Source organism: Apteryx mantelli, chromosome 1, assembly GCF_036417845.1.
Source record: "Apteryx mantelli isolate bAptMan1 chromosome 1, bAptMan1.hap1, whole genome shotgun sequence".
In the NCBI taxonomy this organism is placed as follows: domain Eukaryota; kingdom Metazoa; phylum Chordata; class Aves; order Apterygiformes; family Apterygidae; genus Apteryx; species Apteryx mantelli.
Window position 1 is genome coordinate 20,486,302 of NC_089978.1, and position 19,910 is coordinate 20,506,211.

Below are 19,910 nucleotides of genomic sequence, written 5' to 3' on the forward strand. Positions count from 1 at the left end.
TTGTCACTGAAAATGCAGGAAATATCAGGGACTGATGGTTTACCAATGTGGTGATTTACACAGCTGTTAACTGATGACTCCTAGCATGATGGACACTCATAGAAGAGAGGTAGATTATCCACATGCTAAGAGTCGGTTTCTCACTAAAAAACAAAGAGTGGGACCTAGTCTCACCAATGAATTTGGAATGTTTCTTATTCATGACTTTAGGTGGTTAATTAATCATTTCTCCCATAGTTAGTGCCTGCATTCCCTATATAGGCATGGAAAGAAGTGGTTTAAAGCTGTTCAGAAAGAGCCTGTGTCTGCCTAACTTAGGTGCCTAAATATAGGCAGAGAAGTTCTTCCCTGGACTCCCTCTAAGGCATTTGCTTCTCTCTGTTGACTACACTGGAAGTGCATGCACCTACCTAAGAGAGGTGCTGCTTTAATATGGAAAATGTACAGGCAAAGTAAGTGTCTGCCCTGGATCCCCTGGATTCCCCCCTTATATAGACCCTACTTCTAAAGTGCATTCTGGGAAACAGGCCCAGAAAAGGGGAACGAAGCACCCCAGATCTCACAGCAAAACTGGGCAGAGCTGTGGACGGAGCCTCTATGTTCTGGCTCCCAGTCTGATGTTCTGCCACTAGACGAACTGCCACCTGCAGTGAGATTATTTCTTTTTTTAGAAAACAACTCAAAATAAAAGGCTTTTAACTGTTTCTCTGTTGCAAATAAACAATGAAGGGACTCTTGGGATGTCTTAAGGATTCTAGAAGTAAATCAGTGTTTGTTCTGGAAGTAGACCCATGCTTAGGTGATCCTGGTCACCTCTGTCTTTGACCTGCTCAGCAGGACAATATACATCTATCAGGAGGTGGAACTTACCTTTGCCCTGTCCTCCACAGCTGTCCTCTCCATGGGCCAAATGACTGCTAGGGGTAAAGCAGTGTCAGTGCAAAGTTGGGGGTAAGGGTTTCTCAAGCCCTTGAAAGGTAGCAAAGAATCAAAATCCAGATGAAGAGAAGTGTGAGGACGTTTGCACGGCAAGCTAGTGCCCTGAGCGGAAAGCAGCAGCCCTTTCAGCATTATTTCTCAGCTAATGACTTGTGCTCTCCTCCTGCAGCTGCGACCAGTTCCAGCTCCCCACTTTGCTTCCAGGAAGCTTAACCGTGACCCCGTGGGACCGGTGTACAAAAGCATAAAAGGCAGTTCAACTTTGCAGCCAAGTCATTTGTGAATCTTTCCTTATGCAACTTCATTCATGAGTATGATTCATTTGTCCAAAGTGCTCTGGCCCATGCTGCAACCCTTGGCTGTCTTTCCTGTAAGACTATGAAATGGTTCAAGAAGAGAGGCTAGAAGGCGGCAGTAGAGCTACAGGCAGCACTTTTCCTCCCTTTCCTGGGAAAATATTTTACACAAGCAAACCTATAGCTTGCAGTAGCCTGACTGGGGACCCAGACCTGAAGAGTAGAGAGGTGCTGGTCCCCCATGTCTGGAGTGGCACCAGCAGCCAGGATGAGCCTGTTGATCTGGTCAGCAAATGGCACATCCTCCTCTTCCTCACGGTCTCAGCTGTAGCTGCTGAACATCCCAGGGCCAAGGCCATATGGGCAAGTCTCGGGAGCAGCATGTGCGCTGGGGGATGCCTCCTGTTGTTGCTGTAATGGTTTTAACGTGAAATATTTCTAGGTGGGCAAAAGCCATGTTAGAAGTGCTGCAGAAAAGCAGTGTTTTCTTTTTTCTACTTTGTTTTACTCAGGGAAATCAGTGCTGGTGTTTAGGCCAGTGTTAACTGTGGCCCCTGCTCAGCTCTGCTTCGCTTTGGTGTAAGTCTTACCATGTAGCTATTCCCAGCAAAACCTTTCTGTGGTGCCACTGGTTTGACTCCATATTTAGAGGGATCCAATTGGATCTGTCTCATCTGCACCATATGGGGTGATGCCAGCCATCAGCAGGAGAAGCCTATGCAGTCCATAGGACAGTTTGGAGGACATCCGCTCTTCTCTTCCAGTCCCAGTGTCCTCCCAGTTCATTCACTGGTGCTTGTCATGTTTTGTGGAGCTGGTCCTCCAGTAGTTCAAGGGAAGTGGATGCCACAACAAGTCTATCCTTCTCAAAATGGAGCCTAGAGAAGCTAGAATAAAAATGTTGCCAACAATAAAAAGTCCTAAAGAGCCTCGAACCTGCCTGGATGTTTGCTGGTGCTCGTTCCAGAGTGAGTGGCAAGGGCTCAGCCTCAGCATAGCAGCACTTCACGAGAGCTGCCTGGAAGAAGGCTGGATGGAAGAGTACAGCCTTTTAGAGAAAAATGATTTACAAACCCACTATCATCATATAACTTGTAAGTTACAGTTCTACTCTACCGTTTGGATGAGGTATGAAATACATGACAGAAACTGCAAAATTATGCTGGTTCAGAAGGGAAGGTGCAGTATTTATAACCTGCAGGCTGGGATGAAAGAGGCAGAACTGGGCCAAACACTGATGGATGAAAGCTCAGTCTCAGTATTAAACAGTAGTTTAGCAGCCTTGGTTTCCATTCAAGTAACAACATTGGCCTAGATTTCTAAGGGCAGCTAACTGGCACAGGCATCTAAGGACATAACCGGGCAGCTAAGAAAATGTACATTACAATGTGAAATGAGGGGAAGTAATGCACATAAAACTTACAAATTTTTTAGTAAATCCATGTGAGCCAGGCTTGCAAAATTAACTGTTTAACAATACTATGTTATCATAGATGAGCAACTCCCAAACTTTCTTTTGGTACCGTTATTGCTGACGGCAGCCTCCCTGGCTCATCCAGGGCTGCAGGCATGCCTAGATGGTCTCCCCAACGCTTATCCTCCAGGGCAGGGCCTCAGCCTCTAGTCTCCTCTTGGACACACACAACATTTTTAGACCCACCAGACCTTTGGTTATAGAGCACTTATTTGGGGTGGAAGCAATCTTTATGCATGTCTAGACTATCTTGGGTTTCCTTTACAGCAACAAGGAGCTACAGGTGCTTCTAGCGTATTTATTATCCTCAGCCTAAGGTAGATGCCTCACTTATGTCAAATGACCTGTGTCCTGGCAGCCTATTTCACTCGTTGATATGTGGTCTGCATCCCCAAAGGCCTTTCCCATTCCCACTGCCTGGGTTGCTCTGGTGCCTCCTGCTCTTCACCAGCACCATGGAGGGGCCCAAGTGCACAGCGCCACGTGAACGCTTCCAGCGCTGCGTTACGCTGTGGAAATCTCAGCTCGCTGGCAAATCCAGGCTCACTCCCTGGGCACCAGCCCTCCGCGGCCCCTGCGAGCTGGGTGAACGTGTGGTGGGAGGAGAGTCCGGCAATGCTGGCTGAGCCTGGCGTGGGGCACAGGCATGCTCCAGCCAGAAGGATGGTATTTCAGCCCGGCACACACATAATTAATTTTCTGGCACTAGCGTATCAGAGGCAGAACTTGTTTGCTCAGTTTATTACACGCAATTGTTGCAATAAACTACCTGCTTTTGCTGGTTCTGTTATATAGCTTTCAGGACCTGATTCTGTGCCAACCATGAAGGAAAATCATCTTGGAGAGCATTCATCACTTTATAAGATTAGAGTCTATGCATTCTTAACTGAAAGTTAAGTAAATTCATACACAGACTGTATTAAAGATATAAATATCTTGGAATGGGAGGCCTGGCCTAACAATTCTTTTTGCAACTGGACCTCTTCTGTGCCCACACTGCGTGGTTCCCCTGACCACAAGGCAGGGTTAGGATTTTGTTCACAGAGACCCATTTGCAGAGCTGTGGCTTTTATGGACTTTCTGAAGGTGAGAAAAGTGAAGAATTTACATTATAAAAATTCTTGGCAAAGTTGGAGCCTGCAGTTTCTGTGTAATAAACTAATTACTATGCTGTTGAATTTATACACCTCAGACAAGCATACTGTAAACGCATATCTCAAGGTAAAAAAAATGCAAAAAATTCAGACTTTGGCTTTACCAAACATTTTATTGGACAAATTCTTCATTTTTTTTTAATCTAGACAGGATGCAGAAGTACTGAATACTTTTACTTAGTTCTTACCACAATGAAAAAAATATATTCAAAATCTCTACTTTGTAAAATAATAGATAGATCTCTGTAATAGAAATTAAAATTGAAGATGGAAACTTGATAGGGAGCAATTTTTCCAGCAATACAGAAACATATGGTATGGTTTCTAATTTATTTAGAAAACAGGTACTTGAACTCCAGTCCAGTAAGGAATTTAAACATGTACACAGTCTTAGCGGACTTCTCTGGAACTATTTGCACATTCAAGCTAAGCCCAAACCTAAGCACCTTCCAAACTCCTAACACTGTCTCTACATGGAAAAATACAACATCATTCAGATGTTTATACACAGAAAAGTTTCTTGTGGACAATGAAAACTTTTTCAGAGCCTGAATACCTCTTAGAAAATAAATTATAGGTGAAAAATTCATAGGAGAAATATTTTTAATGCACCAGCTTTTGCTTCTGGCCATATTTCTGCAAGTATTTAGCTATTTAAAGAGAGAGATAGCAATACCATGGAAATATTCAGGTGGGTCTAAGCAACTATGCACATCTTTAGGTGCCAACCTGTCCTCATGGCTTCGATCCTCAGAGACTGAATTTTGCTTGAAAAATGGCTTAGGGACATGTACTGCCTCGGCTGTCCGGTCACACCAGGTTTCTGCAGCCAAAGGCGTTTGTGAAAATGGGATGGTGGTTTCGGATGCGGGCTTCGCAAGTGGCTGTGCCTGTACGAGACCTGGCTGCAGCCCACGTCCTTCCTGCCACGCTTGCAGCCAGGCTGGCTGCCCTCAGCCTTGCCAGGGGAACGGTTCATCCAAGTGCTTGCAAGTGGGTTTCAGACAAAATCAGTGGCTTTGTGTTAACTATTCGAAGCAGATAGCTTGAGTTAACAAAGCTGATATTGCCTACTGCGAGGCGGGGGTCCACATGAGCTGCTCCCTGTAGCAAATAGCACAGAGCCCTTCAGCTGTTCCAGCTGGATCCATCTAGGGATGGATCATCCCTCTTTGGGGTCATCCCTCTTTGGCCTTAAGCTCTTTCCAAACATTTTACACTGCATCTTTTGTGTAAATTAACACCTAATATTTAAAAGAAATTTCTTATTCAAAACTGTTGACTATGTTATAAAGTAGCCAAATCCGGAGGGCACTGGGACTCAGGTGGACTCCTCCTGTCCCAGTCCGATAGACACAAGGCTGCTGCGGCTCCGGGTCCCCAGGTCCCGCCAGAAGAGAGGCTGAGCGTGTATTACCAGTAGGCACACATGTGCGTGGGCACACATACATGCACACACGGCCGGCCACAGATGAAGGCAGACAGAGCAGTGCCTTTACTGGCATCCACATGGACACACACACACACACTGCACACGCTTGAACAGCATGGGTGACCAAATCCTGTTCCTCTCCAGCTGATCAGGATTGATGTCCACTAGTGAAATATATACTCACACGCAAAATGGGTCCCTCCAGCCTTAGCCACCCGGTCTATCCAGTAGCCGGCCTCAGACCCCGGTTTCCCCAGGCACTGGCTCCTGGACCCTCGAGCACCTGAGGTTCCTGGTCCTGCTCCAGTTGCTGGCACTCGGCTCTCTTATCCTGCTCACTGACGAGTCTGGCATGAAGTTTGCTAGTGCTCTCGCCCACAGGCTCAGACCAAGGTGCACCCATGCAGAAGACAGTTAGAAACAGAATTTAATAAGAATATCGGATAGGCTGTGGTGACCAAGTGCAGGGCTCAGTCAGATGCGCACGCTCACCAGCCAGCTGATTAACCAAGACTGGCCCCTTTTATCCCCTTTTCCCTTTATTTTCTCACACTTGTTCCTTCCCAGTCCACCTTGATTCCTCCCTTTCCCCACCCTTGCTCCTTGCCCTAAACATCCCATGGTCAGTCTTGCACATTCTCACAATCCCCTTAAAACATCCCGTAATGAGCTCTGCGCAGTCCCCCCATGCTCTCCCCCTCTGCAGCCCACTGTGAGTCCCACACTCATGTGAGCCCTCGCCCTGCTCAGCAATCTGGGGCCATTGGCTCCTCTGGTGGGTTTCACCCGGGGCCATGGGCTGATCATTCCCCTCCAGTGGTCCCAGTGAGTGGCTGGACCAGGGGATCCACTGGCACAGATGAGCTATGGGGCTTCCCCACTGGCATCGCCCCTCCAGTGCTCACCAGGTCTTTGTGCTCCTGGCAGCTGGACTTTAATCATCAAACCTAGCAGGGCACGTCACAGGCAGCTCTTGCTTTGTAAATACTTACTGTGTGGATTCGTTATTCAAACCATCAGCCAGGATAGTTCAGCCTTGGCTGTGCACATAGACTACATGATACCATCTCTCTTTCACCCTCAGCTCTTAGATGGTCCTCTGCTCCCCCCGCCTGGCTCAGCCCCTTCAGCAGGGAAACACATGGGAGCTCTCCATATGGAAGAGGAGCAGGATGGCAGCCTCTCCTTACATGGTAAAGTCAGAATTACAGATGCACTTGAAAGAGTGAATTTATAGCAGTTTGACTGAAATAGTATGTGACAAGAGGATCAAGTGCAGAGAAATAATTTCTATATTGGAAACACCTCTCTTACACAGGGTCATTGAATAGTTAAATTCTGAAATATTTAACTTAGCACAACTGGCAGTAGCTACCAGACTACTTCTCCTCTAGGAACTGTTGACATTTACAGTCAAGCCACTAAAAAATCTAGGCAAAATAAGGCCTAGAGCAAACCTAGTATTAAGAAAAACCATTACAGAATGCATTGTACATATTTATAAAACACAAGCGAAGCCCAAAACCTTTAGGCCCTTTGTGGCAACCGTGTCCTAACAGAAATACTCAACACCTTAAACCAAGTAGAGTTTCCCTTTGGACACTAATGGGTCAGTTAGTTTATCTTGACAGTGGTCTCAATGCAGAGACATTATTAACTAATCTTGAGAATAAGTGAAATCATGCAAGTGCTTCTGTGAATGAAAGAAAGCTGGCTCAGTTCCCTTAATATTTATTTAGGGCTTCACTTAGCCGGCAGACATCATGCTTCACCGCCTTTTACACTTGAGAGGAGTGAAGGCCTATTCCAAGGGGATGTGGCCTTGCATGAATGCCAAAGATGAGGCTTAACAGGGCTGCTCGTGCTCTCCTCTTCCTACACTCAGCCCTTGGCTGGTGAGATGCCCTGAGCGCGGCCAGGGCCTTGGCTTCTCCTCTAGATGGTCCCTCAAATGCTGTGTGTGTATGAGGCTGTCCAGTGGGGTTGCCTAGGTTATCCTTCTGTGAATATTCACCTATCTTGGATCCAGGGTATGGGGAGGTGTTAAATACTGTGGGAAATGCGTATCATCATCTCCATTCCTGATATAAAAGGGAGTCTGAAGATTAGATGTAAGGCTAGAACTTTTGCTGGTTTCCTAGAAATTTTCTGAATTATTTCAAAACATCAGCAGCACTGTCTGTTCCAAAATATTTTATTCAGGTGTCTGAGATAGTTACCTTTTGCTGAATTTCCCCAGCCATAAAGAATAGGGGTCTGATCCCACCTTTCTGCTGACTCGGGGATGAGTTCTGGGGTTTTTGCTATCCTTCCTCCAGACATGAGCTACAGACTTGCAAGCCCATGTCAGTAACAGCATCTGAAGACATTGAATAAAGAAAGAGCATGGCATACAAGGAAGAAAGGGAAGCAGTAGGCAAAGAACTGATCTCATTGCCTAATGCTCCAAAGAAAGCAAACAGGAGAGCCTGTCTGCAGCTTTCAGTGAAACAAGAACTGAAAAACAGCAGAAAAGCCAGGGGCAGGTAGAAAACCCCTAGAACCATTCATTAAATAAAAAAACTTAACTCTGCAGGTAATATAACCTACTGCAGAGAGCTGAGAGTCACAAGAAAGCAGAAATAGAGAGGAAAAAGGAAAGAATTCCAGCATATTCATATCCTTGGAATTAGAAAAACACCACCAAAACTGAGCAGAATCCTACACAAACACCTCCTCCAGCTACTCGCCAGCCCCATCAGCCAGATTTTGGATCATGAAGTGACTCTGACTTTCTCCCTCTCTCTCCCCCCCCAACTCCATGCTTTCTTGGATTTTGTTAACTTTCATGTGAGGAAACCAGGTGCAAGTAGGTCTGATTGCTTTTTCCAGACTGACTTGGCATAACCAAGGCCCAGAGCTAATGGATGGACTGGGACAGGACACGGGAGAACATCCCTAAACTGTAAATGTTCGCTTGATGGCTGTGGAAGAGGATTTTCTTTTTCAAACACCACCACCCTGTCTGTGTCAAGCAGCTATGGATACTTACACTCCACCCTGAAGATCACAGGAAGGGTGTCCACAACTGAAACTGCTAATGGGGACCATCAGTCAGGTGTTTGTATCCTTCCATATCTCATGACTCAAGCATGCAGCAAACAGATCAGTCCACTACGCAGGTGCCTCAACACCCTCTGCACCACAGTAGGGAATGGGTGCTGTTGCCTCATGCCAAGCACATCATGCGATGGCCATCGGACCCGTTGTCTATATGACCCTCATGGGGGCTTAAACAGGTCAATGTCCTTTCTTGGGAAGGTTTAAAAAATAATAATACAAGTTATTTTCTCCACAATTTGGTTGCATGTCTCCAAGGAGGGAAAACTCCACAGTCTCTGGGCAACCTGTTCCAGTGTTTAACCACCTTCACAGGGAAAAAAAGTTTTTTCTTATATTTAAATGGAATTGTGTGTATTGCAGTTTGTGCCCATTGCCTTTTGTCCTGTCACTGGGCACCACTGAGAAGAGTCTGGCTCCATCTTCTTCACTCCCCCCATCAGATATTTATACATATTGATAAGATCCCCCTGAGCCTTCTCTTCTCTAGGCTGAACAACTCCAGCTCTCTCAGCCTCTCATTATATGAGAGATGCTCCAGTTGCTTAATTATCTTTGTGGGTCTTCGCTGGACTTACTCCAGTATGTCCATGTCTTTCTTGTATTGGGAAGCCCAAAATGGGATATACCACTCCAGATGTGGTCTCACCAGGGCTGAGTAGAGAGGGGAAGGATCACCTCCTTCGACCTGCTGGCAACACTCTGCCTAATGCAGCCTAGGACGCTGTTGGCCTTCTTTGCCACAAGGGCATTGCTGACCCATGTTCAGCTTGTTGTCCACCAGGACTCCCAGGTCCTTCTCCACAAAGCTAATTTTCATCCATTTGTTCCCAGCATGTAGTAGTACATGGGGTTACTACTCCTCAGGTGCAGGATGTGGCATTTCTCTTTGCTGAACTTCATGAGGTTCCTCTCTGCCCGTCTCTCCAACTTGTCAAGATCCCTCTGAATGGCAGCACAACCATCTGGTGTATCAGTCACTCCCCCCAGTTTTGTATCATCTGTGAATTTCCTGAGGTTGCTCTCTGCCCCACTGCTGATGTCACTGATGAAGACGACAAACAGTATTGACCCCAGTGTCAACACCTGAGGGACACCACGAGTGACTGGCATCCAGCTGGACTTCATGCCACTCATCACAATGCTTTGAGCCTGGCAGTTCAATCAGTTTTCAACCCACCTCATTGTCCACTTATCTAGCTTGTACTTCATCAGTTTGTCTATGAGCATGTTACAGGTGACAGTATTGAAATACTTGCTAAATTCAAAGTAACAACATCCATTGCTCTCACATCATGCACCAAACCAGTCATCTCATCATAGAAGGCTATCAGGTTGGTTAAGCACAGCTTCCGCTTTATAAATCCATGCTGACTTCTCCCAATCACCTTTTTGTCCTTCATATGTTTGGAAGTGGTTTCCAGGAGAGTTTGCTCCACCTTCCCAAGGATTGAGGTGAGGCTGACTGGGCTGTAGTTCCCTGGATCTTCCTTTTTGCCCTTCTTGAAGATAAACATGACATTTGCTCTCTTCCAGTCCTCAGGAAACCCCCCACCCCCAATCACCACGACCTTTCAAAGTTCATAGAAGTAGCCTTGCAATGACAGCCAGCTCCCTCAGCATTTGCAGGTGCATCCCATCAGGGCACACGGACTTGTGAATATCTAGTTATTTATGTGTTCCCTGACCTGACCTTCCTTCACCAAGGAGAAGTCTTCTTTGTTCCAGAGTTTCCCATGGGCCTGGGATTCCTGAAAGCAAACCTTACCTGTAAAGACCAAGGAGAAGAAGGCATTGACACCTTTTCTATGTCCTTTGTCACCAGGTCCCCTGCCCCATTCAGCAGCAGGCTCACATTTTCCCTAGTCTTCCTTTCACAGCTGATGTACTTGTAGAAGCCCTTCTTGGTGCCCTTCATCTTCCTCCCCTGATTCAACTCCAAGAGAGTTTTGTTTTTTCTAACCCTGAATCTGCACACTTGGACAGCGTCTGTATTCCTCCTGGGTTACCTGTTCCTGCTTCCACCTCTTGCACACTTCCTTTTTATGTTTGAGTTTAGTCAGGAACTGCTTCATCATCTATGCAGGTCTCCTGCCACCTTTGTTTGACTTCCTGTGCATTGGAATGGACCAGTCTTAAGCTTGGAGGAGGTGATCCTTGAAAGTCAACCAGCTCTCCTGAAACCCTCTTCTCTCCAGGACTCTATCCCATGGGATTCTTCCAAGCAGATCCCTGAACAGGTGAAAGTCTGCTCTCCTGAATTCCAGAGTTGTGATCCTGCTTTTTGCCTTGCTCCTTCCTTTTAGGATCCTGAACTCCACCATCTCATGTCTCTGCAGCCAAAGTTGCCCTCAACCTTCACATCCTCAACCAGATCTTCTTTATTCATATGAGGTCCACCAAAGCATCTCCCCTCATTGGCTCCTCAAACACCTGTTTCAGGAAGTTATCATGAGTGTACTCCAGAAACCTTCTGGATTGCTTGTGCCCTGCTGTGTTGTCCCTCCAGCAGATTTTGGGGTGGTTTGAGTTCCCCATAAGGACAAGGGTCTGAGAACATGAGGTTTCTTCCATTTGTCTGAAGAAGACCTCATCTACTTCTACCTGATCAGGTGGTCCGTAGCAGACACCAACCACAACACTGCCCTTGTTGATCTGCCCACTAATCCTGGCACATTAGCTATCAGGTGGCTCATCATCCATCCCAAGGCAAAGCTCCACATGATCCTGCTGCTCTCTCCCATACACGGCAATTCCCCCCTCCTTGCTGTCCTTCCTAAAGAGCCTGTATACATCCATCCATTGCAATGCTCCAGTTGTGTGAGCTATTCCACCACCTCTCTGTCATCCCAATGAGATCATAGCCCTGCAACTGCATACAGACTTCTAATTCCTCCTGTTTGTTCCCCATCCTCCATGCGCTAGTGTACAGGCTGCTCTTTGTGGCTGTGAGGTCTCTTGTGCCTCAGTGCCTGATAGGCCAGTGCTAGATAAATGACTGGTGTTTGTGGTTGTGCAGGGAGGCTCCCAAGCGTACTGACTTCCCAGAAAAATGTGAGAGCTTCCCCCATCATGCTGTCCTCCTGGCACTTCCTTATTTGTGTGCCTAGGCTTGGGGTATTCTGGAAAGTGAATCTGTGTTGGATATATAAAAATTTCCTTTGTCTGGTTTAAGTCACTTCTTCCCTATAGTTCCCAGATGATAACTAGGAACAGACGTGCACAGACATGTTGTTTCCTTTCCTATAGGGAGGGAACAAGTTGCTGGCAGAAATACCCGATACATTCCACCCAGACACATTTTCCCCTGATGATACTTTTCATATTGTATTTGCTCCATTTCTCCAAGGAGGTACTTTGTGCCCCTTGGAAACTTCATCTTACCTCCTCTGGGTTCACGTCTCAGTCAGCTGCAGGAGGCGCTGGGATCCATGTCAACAGAAGGCAAGCAAGCACCTTCCTTACTCGCTCTCAGAGCTGGCCCTGCAGGACAGAGTTTGTATATACTGGATCAGCAAACCCAGTAAATGTGACATAGAGGTAAAACTAATCAGAAAAGAAGTATTACACTGTACTTCTGTTTCAACATGGCAATTTCAGCGTAGGAAACTACCAGAAATTTATTCTCTAACTAATTGTCTAGGTGAAAAATTCAAAGCCTAAGGAGAAAGAGTATTTCACAGTAGCTCACAAAAGTTCATATTTGCTGATGAAAAGGCCCTGAGGTTCTTGGTGAGCTGGACATGAGCCAGCAGCGTGCCCTGGCAGCAAAGGAAGCCAACAGCACTCTGGGCTGTATGAACAGGAGCAGAGCCAGAGATCAAGGGAAGGGATTATCCTCCCCTACTCAGCATTCATCAGACCACATAGTAGATACTGCGTCCAGTTTTGGGTCCACCACTGGAAGAAAGACATCAATGAACAAATGAGTTCAGGGGAGGGCCACTGAGGTGGTCGGGGCTGGAGGGCTTGCCCTATGAGGAGAGGCTAGGGGAGATGGGCTTGTCCAGCCTGGAGCAAAGATGGCTTCAAGGGCACCTGATAGCAGCCCCCAGCGCCTATGGGGAGGTCATTGAGGAGATGGAGCCAGGATCTTCATGGTGGTGCATGGTGGGAGGATGAGAGACAACAGGCATAAACTGGAGTAAGAGAGGTTCAGACTGGATATAATGAGAAACTTTTCCCCATGAGGTCAACCAGGCAATGGCATGGGTTGTCCAAGGGGTTGTGCAGTCACTGTCCTCAGAGGTTCTCAAGACCCAGCTGGGTGCACCCCTGAGCAACCTGGTCTGACCTCAGAGCTGACACTGCTGTGAGCAGGAGGTTGGACTGGAGACCCGCCCGAGGTCCCTCCCCACCTGAATTATCCGGTCATCTTATGTTTTTATGGATGCCATTGAGAGGTGGCTGATAGGTCCAACACACTGCAGATGTCTTGCCTATATTGCAGATGCACAGGTTGGCCCACAAGGTGTGTGAAGCAAGTCAGTGTCTTGGGGTCATGGCAGCCTCACAGGGGTGTGTGTGTGTGTGCACAGTTCCCAAAAGCACTGGCTGTGCCAGGCACAGACAGGCTGATGCTTCCTGCATGTGTTGGGTGCCTGCAGGGCTTGGTACCATTACCCTGGCATGGAGTTACTGACTGCATCAGGAGAGGGCTGGACAGGACAAGGTGGGGGAAAGGAAGCCACGGAAGTGTCAGTCTGCTGCCAAATCTCTGCTGCTGGCATGTATGGAAATTAGCCTAGGAAGGATAACAAGGGCATTTGGTCCACAACTCTCACTCCCAATTACCAGCAACCCAGGTTCGTGCCCCACTGTGTAGCAACTAGTCCTGTACCTAGTCGAAAGCTGACTGTCCCAAGTGTTAGCATCCCCCCAGAAAAATAGTGCCTCAGCGCTGGGGACACCTGGGGCATGGGCTGCTGGTCAGCCCTGCTTGAGCAGATCCCAGATCTGGGGAATAGCAACCAGGCCTGGCACCAGCCCTCTGCAAGGGTTCAACCAGTCAGTGCTGGCTTTGGAGATGGAAATCTGCCTCAGATGAACCTGTGCACAAACAGTGCTTTTGCCAATGCGTCTGCTGAGCTGGGGGCAAAGAGACGGAGCCGGCTGCAGGGCCAGCCAGCAAAACATGCCACAATATCAGCTTCCCCCTCCCTGAGCTCAGAGTCTGATGAGCACCTTCTGGAACACCAAGATACTGCACAAAAGCAGTGTCTAATGAGGGCTTTTCCAAGCGCAGTGGGAGAGCTAGAGGGGCACCCAGATAGAAATAGCTGGTTGAACAGTTCAACGCTTCTTAGACCCCACGGGAGTGGCAGTGAAGACTCGCCTGCAAACTGGAGGACGCAGCAGGCGGCTCACAGCCATGACAATGCTGAAAGGAGGCTCTGGCCTGGGCAACGGTCCGGGCCCAGGGTATACAGGCTGTCTTGAGCAACAGTGTGCAGATTCTTCTGTGTATAAAGGTACACAGGAGGACTTGCAACCAGAGACTTTTGTCTAACTGGTAGCAACTGGGTCCAGCCTCCAGCTCCTTGCAGTAGGGTTTGACTCCAAAAGAGGGTGCTTTGCATTCAGCCCTGTGCTTCGGGACACTCCCATGCCTTGCCCCAGGACTGGGTAGTTATGTGTGGATTCAGGGGGCTCCTTCAGCTGCTTATCTGCATTACCACGGAGGAGCCCCAATGCAGGGGTGAGTGGCGATCACACGTGGGGGTCCACAGCTAACTGACATGGCTGCTGCCTTCACATACACTCTAGCCTCAGCCGTGTGCCACCAGCATGATCCTATCTTTAATCACCTTTGACACGTGGTGGTTCAGCTAAACCCAATTTACATAAGCTCTAGGTTGGTTTGGAACAGTAAAAAATTAAAAGTTTATTTCCCATATTCATTTGGAAGCAGAGGACTTCAGTAATCAGCTCAGGAGCCACCCAAAGGTCAGAAGGTCTCCGCATCTCCTCCCCATGAGTGATGTTTGTTAGCCAGGCAGAACAGAGATACCCCCACTATAAAAGCAGATCTCCTTCATGTCTGGTTAAGCAGCTGGGAATAGTTATGTTTGGGATTGAAGGAAATCAACTGAAGCAGCAACTTCTGTTCCCCTGCTTGTTCCAGGCATGGGCATGGGACCGGGCTGCGGATGTGGTGGAAAATTGAATAACAAGTCTGTGCTCCTGAGCAATGTCATTAGCAAATTTATCATCTTATGCAGACGTCATTATAGCTGTAATAAAACCAGAACTGTCAGCAGGTTTCATCCTGCCCTTTGTGCAGCAGCACTGTTGTCAAGGTCCCACTCAGATGGCATCTCTGTGCTAGGCTGGGTGCTGTACAAACTCCATGAGCAGACAGACCCTGTCCCAGGCACTGATGATATATGGAGACAAGACCAGCAGTGGGACTGGAAAAGGAAACAGGCAGGTAAGTTTGCCCAGTGCCACAAAGCAGATTGATGGCAAAGCTGGAAATAAAATGTAGACCATGAGATCTTGGAGCCAGATTATGTCCCCAGAACAGGAAAGGAACTGGACCAGCAAGTATTAACAAGAGTCTGGCAGTCTGGAGGCATGGATAAAGGGACACCTTCAGTTTAAAGGTCATGCTTCAGCCCCAGGACCTCTAATCTGTTTTGCTGGAACTGTATAAACTAGTTTAAGTGAAGAATAGATGGCACATATCTTCCCTTGTCCCAAACTGGGTTGTACTGGAGAGATAAAGCTTGCAGGGAAGAAGTAATAGCATTTATGAGACCAACAGACAGAACTGAAAAAGCCCCCCCATCGGCAACTTTCAAAGCAGGTTGAGAACAAATTGCTCTAAAGTTAAAATAAGTTAATCTCTGAAACCACCTGAAAGGAAAGCTGGTTAGTACTTGTGAACCAGAGGCAAGATGCTCAACTTTGATAAGATCATGAACTCCCGTGGGACAGAAAGAGTAAGCGAGAGAGGTAATTTGTCATTTTACTTCATTTTGTGTGTTAGACAGCAGTGAACGAGGAGTCATTGTCGCTGTTTCTTCCCTGAGTCAGTCATTTATTTTACAGGTTTTTTTCTCTTTCCTGCTCCAGAAAAGAAGAAAATATTTTGAAAACATCTCACCTACCACCTGCCACCTCAAGCTCAGGCATCTAGTCCAAAGCAGCCACCCTCCACGGCAGCCGCGGGAGGCAGGCAGCAGGGGAAGACGAGGTGTCCCATGTGCCTGGGCTGGGACCCCGGCGCTTGGGGAGCCCCATGCACACCTGGGCAGGACAGCAGTTCTCAGCCACCAGCCCGAGGGACCACCCTTAGCCCAAAACCTTCTCACAGGCCATCAGCAGGCTCATAAAAAAAGTCATGAGCTACAAAACTTTCTTTTTAATATGCCCCAGACCAGAGACTCCTTCCCCAGGCTCTGAAGGTGCCCATGAGAAAGAGAGAGGCAGGGATCTCCAGTACATTAACCGTTCGCTTCCTAATGATAGCAAACCCAAAGCTGCTGCTGTATTGGAGTCTTCAGAGTTGCATCTGATATTCTGAAAATGTTTGGTATAATTTATTTTGGGTTTTAGCAGCATTTAATTCCTTTAGTACAGAGTTGTAGGCAGTGATGGTTCCCATTAGTGCTTTTCTTTGTGGCTGTCACAGAACATGCCACGTGCAATAGCAGGGTGCACGTCTTACAAGACAGAAGTGCATTTTAAATTGTACTGAACCTACGTCCAGCTTGTTCACCATATGTTTAAATCTGAAAGCACTCTAGCGTTAGCTACAGCTCAAAAGCACACACATAATTTGTTTCACATTGAAACACTCTTGGATATACTTTTACTTCAGACTAGCAGAGATAAATGGCTTGCTGGAAGATATCATTTGTAGGACAGAACATTTATATTGTAGAGACTAGAGATTTTTCTAAAGCTTTATTATTGTTGCAATGAATCAGCATTTGCTACTTGATGTAATCTTGGCAGCATAGCATAGCGATATGCTTTTTTCCACTTTGAAAAGAAATGCAGAGTAGCTGTTTTATTTCAAAATAGCGTCATTTTTTGTTTTAAAGGAGGTGAATATGTAGGGCTACTAGGTAAAAGGACTCAAAATACATACAAAAGAATTTACCTTTGGAAGGTGACTATTACTGATCAGATTTAGTGTATCAATATATTCATTAAAGATGGATGAATTTGAAAAATATACGAACAAATTCCAGCGAAGTATTTGAGCTTGCAAACAATTATACATGCTAGTTTAGTTCTAAGTGCATGATGTTTTATTGCGTTCCATGGGTCTCTACAGATGCAGCTTTGCTCACAGATACAACCATCAGACCCCAAACAGTAAGGCTCTGATTATATTTTCAAGGAAGGATATCTCTAACTTTGTAAAACACAGCTTTGAATCTGTTGGAGACTATTCATTCTCTCTGACACAAAGCTGAAAGTCTTTTACACTGATAATACTTGGAAACTGCTTAGAGCAGTAGACCGTGTTTACATTTTTCAGAAGTGCTTAGCAATAGGTACCATTGCCAGGGTGCAGTTAAATAGAACAGAGTGTGAAACTCCAGTATTGGTGCATATTAATTGGAGTGGTGAAGGGCTTTTGAAAATGGAAAGCTAATTAATGAATCAATGCAATTTCAGAAGCACGGTGTGCATGCACATGTTAATTTAACACTGGCATTCTTTATTGCCTTCTCTATAACCCTGCTAATACTAAAGAATTAATCTTGTTCCCCTCTAAGCCTAATTTCTATTACTTGAAAAGCTCTCTCTGCACCTCCACACTGTTGACTCCATCCCATTAGCTGAAAACACCCCCTTCCCTCTAAATGAAGAGCAAAGGGGTAGGAATTCTTGTTAAATATGACTAAAATGTTACAAAAGTGAACAACATGATGACATGTGATATGAATGATGTTAGCCAAAGAGCAGGAAAAATGCTGCAGTCTTTTCTCATGCAAGTTTTGCAGTGGCATCACTGGGACTTTTGCTTCTGCAATAGCTTGTAGAACTGACACCTAAAAAAAATTACACAATATAAATTGAATTTATGACATAACAAATAATATTTAATATATAGCATTGAATGCATACACATCAATACCAGTGCTGTAACAACAAAACAGAACTCGTAAAATTAGCAGCAGTTTTTGCAAGTACAAAAATACACATTTCTTTTCAGAACATATATAATAGCAAAATTTTTCAGGATATATTATACAAACTCAAAGCATTTAGATAATGCATTACTTTTAATATATTATATGATGTTTTAGATGCTGCATAATAAAATTACATGTGCTCTGCTTGCAATAATATATAATGCCATTTACAGCAATGTTAAGAAACTATTCACAACTTAAATATGAACAGAACAGCCAACAAAGCACAATAAATGAAACACGCAGAGCTGGGAGGTGTTAGTTACAAGCTTCAGCATTTAACTTTACATATTTATGAGCTTTTTTTTTCTTTCTTTTGCAGTGTGAAAGAAATAACTACACCTATCAAACATACTGTATAAACATACAGAAAACAATACACTTATTCCTTGGAGGACAATGAAAGTAATAACTATCAGTTTCAGACCAGTAGTATAATACCACAGTTATGGGATCTATGCTGACTTTGCACGCTACATCAAAACCACAAAGGACCGGGACTCACATCTGCAAGGCTCAACACACGAGTATTCAAGGGGAGAGTCCCAGCAAGCATCCTGCTGCCCTGACAGGGTCAGTGGACAGGGTACTTCTCTTAATATTTCCTGGGACTTTTTCAGATTCTACGGAGGATTCTGTTTTCTTGCTTTTTAACAATTTTTGTTATTCTTACAATATTCTTGCAAAACTTTACGTGGGAAAATTACTTTAACAATTGCCTAAAAAATAAGAAAACCCATGAATTTTGGGACTGCTCAATTAAATTTAAACAACCTGGATATTAAACTTAAAATGAACACACATTAACACCAAAGGCATTTTTTTTATGGTGTTTATTTTAAGCGTAAGATTCCTTTGCAAAAAGCTTTGGTCAATCTCTTCAAACTTTGGATTGCTGCAGTGCTCTTCTAGACCTCCTCTTTGATCTTGGATCATGAAGTCTGTCTCTTCCTGTGACTCTCAGAGATAATGGCTGAACGTCAGACTTAATCAAATAGCCATCCACTGCTTCAGTGGGTTTCAGAGGTGTTGGCCTGCTGTTGGTCTCCACCAAGCCCCCCTCAACCAAAGCATCGGTAGGTTTTAGAGGTGCTGGTGCCCCAGTGGGCTTAACCAAAAAGTCATCAACTGCTTCGGCAGCAGTGTCTTTGTGTTTCTTTAGCAACTGGAAAGTGCTATCCAAAGGGGAGGAGGTTTCAGTTGGGGTAAACACAGATTGGTCTGAAAACTGAGAGAAAGCACTGTCCAGGGAGCTCATCGATGACACAGATGGAGATGTCCCAGGAGAAGACAGGCTAGAAGAGCTAAATCCTGAGCAAATATTTAATCCCTCGGGGGCTGGAGGCAGGAGGAAACGGGACAGGTCTTTCTTTTCAATGTTTTGGCTTGTGTTGTCACTTTTACCGACATTAATCCCTATAATCAAGCTTTGATTGATAAGTTTTTGCCCTTCCATCTGTAAAGAACGAAGCTGGCGGAGACAGTCTTCATCTTCATGAGACAGGACAACGTCGCAGCTGGCTTTGCGCATTGCCTTCTCACGACCTTCACTGAGGCGGGTGAAACCAGAGGCCAGAAGGCCAATTGTGGGCTCTGAGGAGCGCCTGTGTCTCCTTGGGGTTTTAAGAGCACCTGAGGTAGTTGCTGAAGAGAAGCCCAATGCACTGGAACAGAGAGATTTGTTCTCTGAGTTTTCTTGTGACAAAAACTTATGGTGTATGTCAACAGAAATTGTCAACTGTTTTGATTTGGTTTTGTTTTGTATTTCATCCACCTCCGTTTGCTCCGAATCACCATCGCTCAGAGTAAAGACAGACTCCCTGCTCCTGTTATCTTGATCTCGGTTCTTAATCCAGTCACTAGATGAGGAGTCGGCTTCATCATTCGGCTCGTTTTCCAGACTGTCATAGGAAGAGTCATTCAGATGGAGGGAAGCAACATCTGCAAAGACAAAACAAGTGTTAGCATGTTAATGACCAAAGCACCCTGCCGACAGGCAGTCCCATTTTGTTTGGAAAGTATCCTTTCTGTTCAGGGAGCATTTGTGCTTTAAAGATCCTTCAAGCAGAAACGTCCGCAATTTCAGAAAAAAATTACCTTCTAATTTTGAAATGGAAAAACTGAAATGAGTTAAATTGCAGTTCAGTTAAGAAACATAGGATGATGGGACAAATAAGGGTGAGATTTTGGGGGGTTGTTTTCTTGAAGTCAGGACTTTCTGCAGCAGCATTAGTAACCCAACTGTAAACAACAATTTACACATAGAACATTAAATTAGTAACTTATTGAATGTTTCTTTTTGTTATTGAATCTTGAAATGTTCATTTAATCTTTTTTCCCTTCTTTTAGGCAAATGAAGAA

General features: G+C 45.6%; 1 protein-coding gene across 1 annotated transcript in view; it reads right to left on the bottom strand.

The window, feature by feature from the left end:
• Window positions 1–17,443: 17,443 nt before the first annotated feature.
• ARHGAP20 (Rho GTPase activating protein 20) overlaps window positions 17,444–19,910 on the bottom strand; it is a 64,643-nt gene continuing 62,176 nt past the window's right edge. Inside the window, exon 15 of the mRNA XM_067289645.1 lies at window positions 17,444–19,490. Coding sequence (XP_067145746.1) covers window positions 18,430–19,490 — 1,061 coding nt within the window. The 3' untranslated portion in view covers window positions 17,444–18,429. The remainder of the gene's footprint in view (window positions 19,491–19,910) is intronic.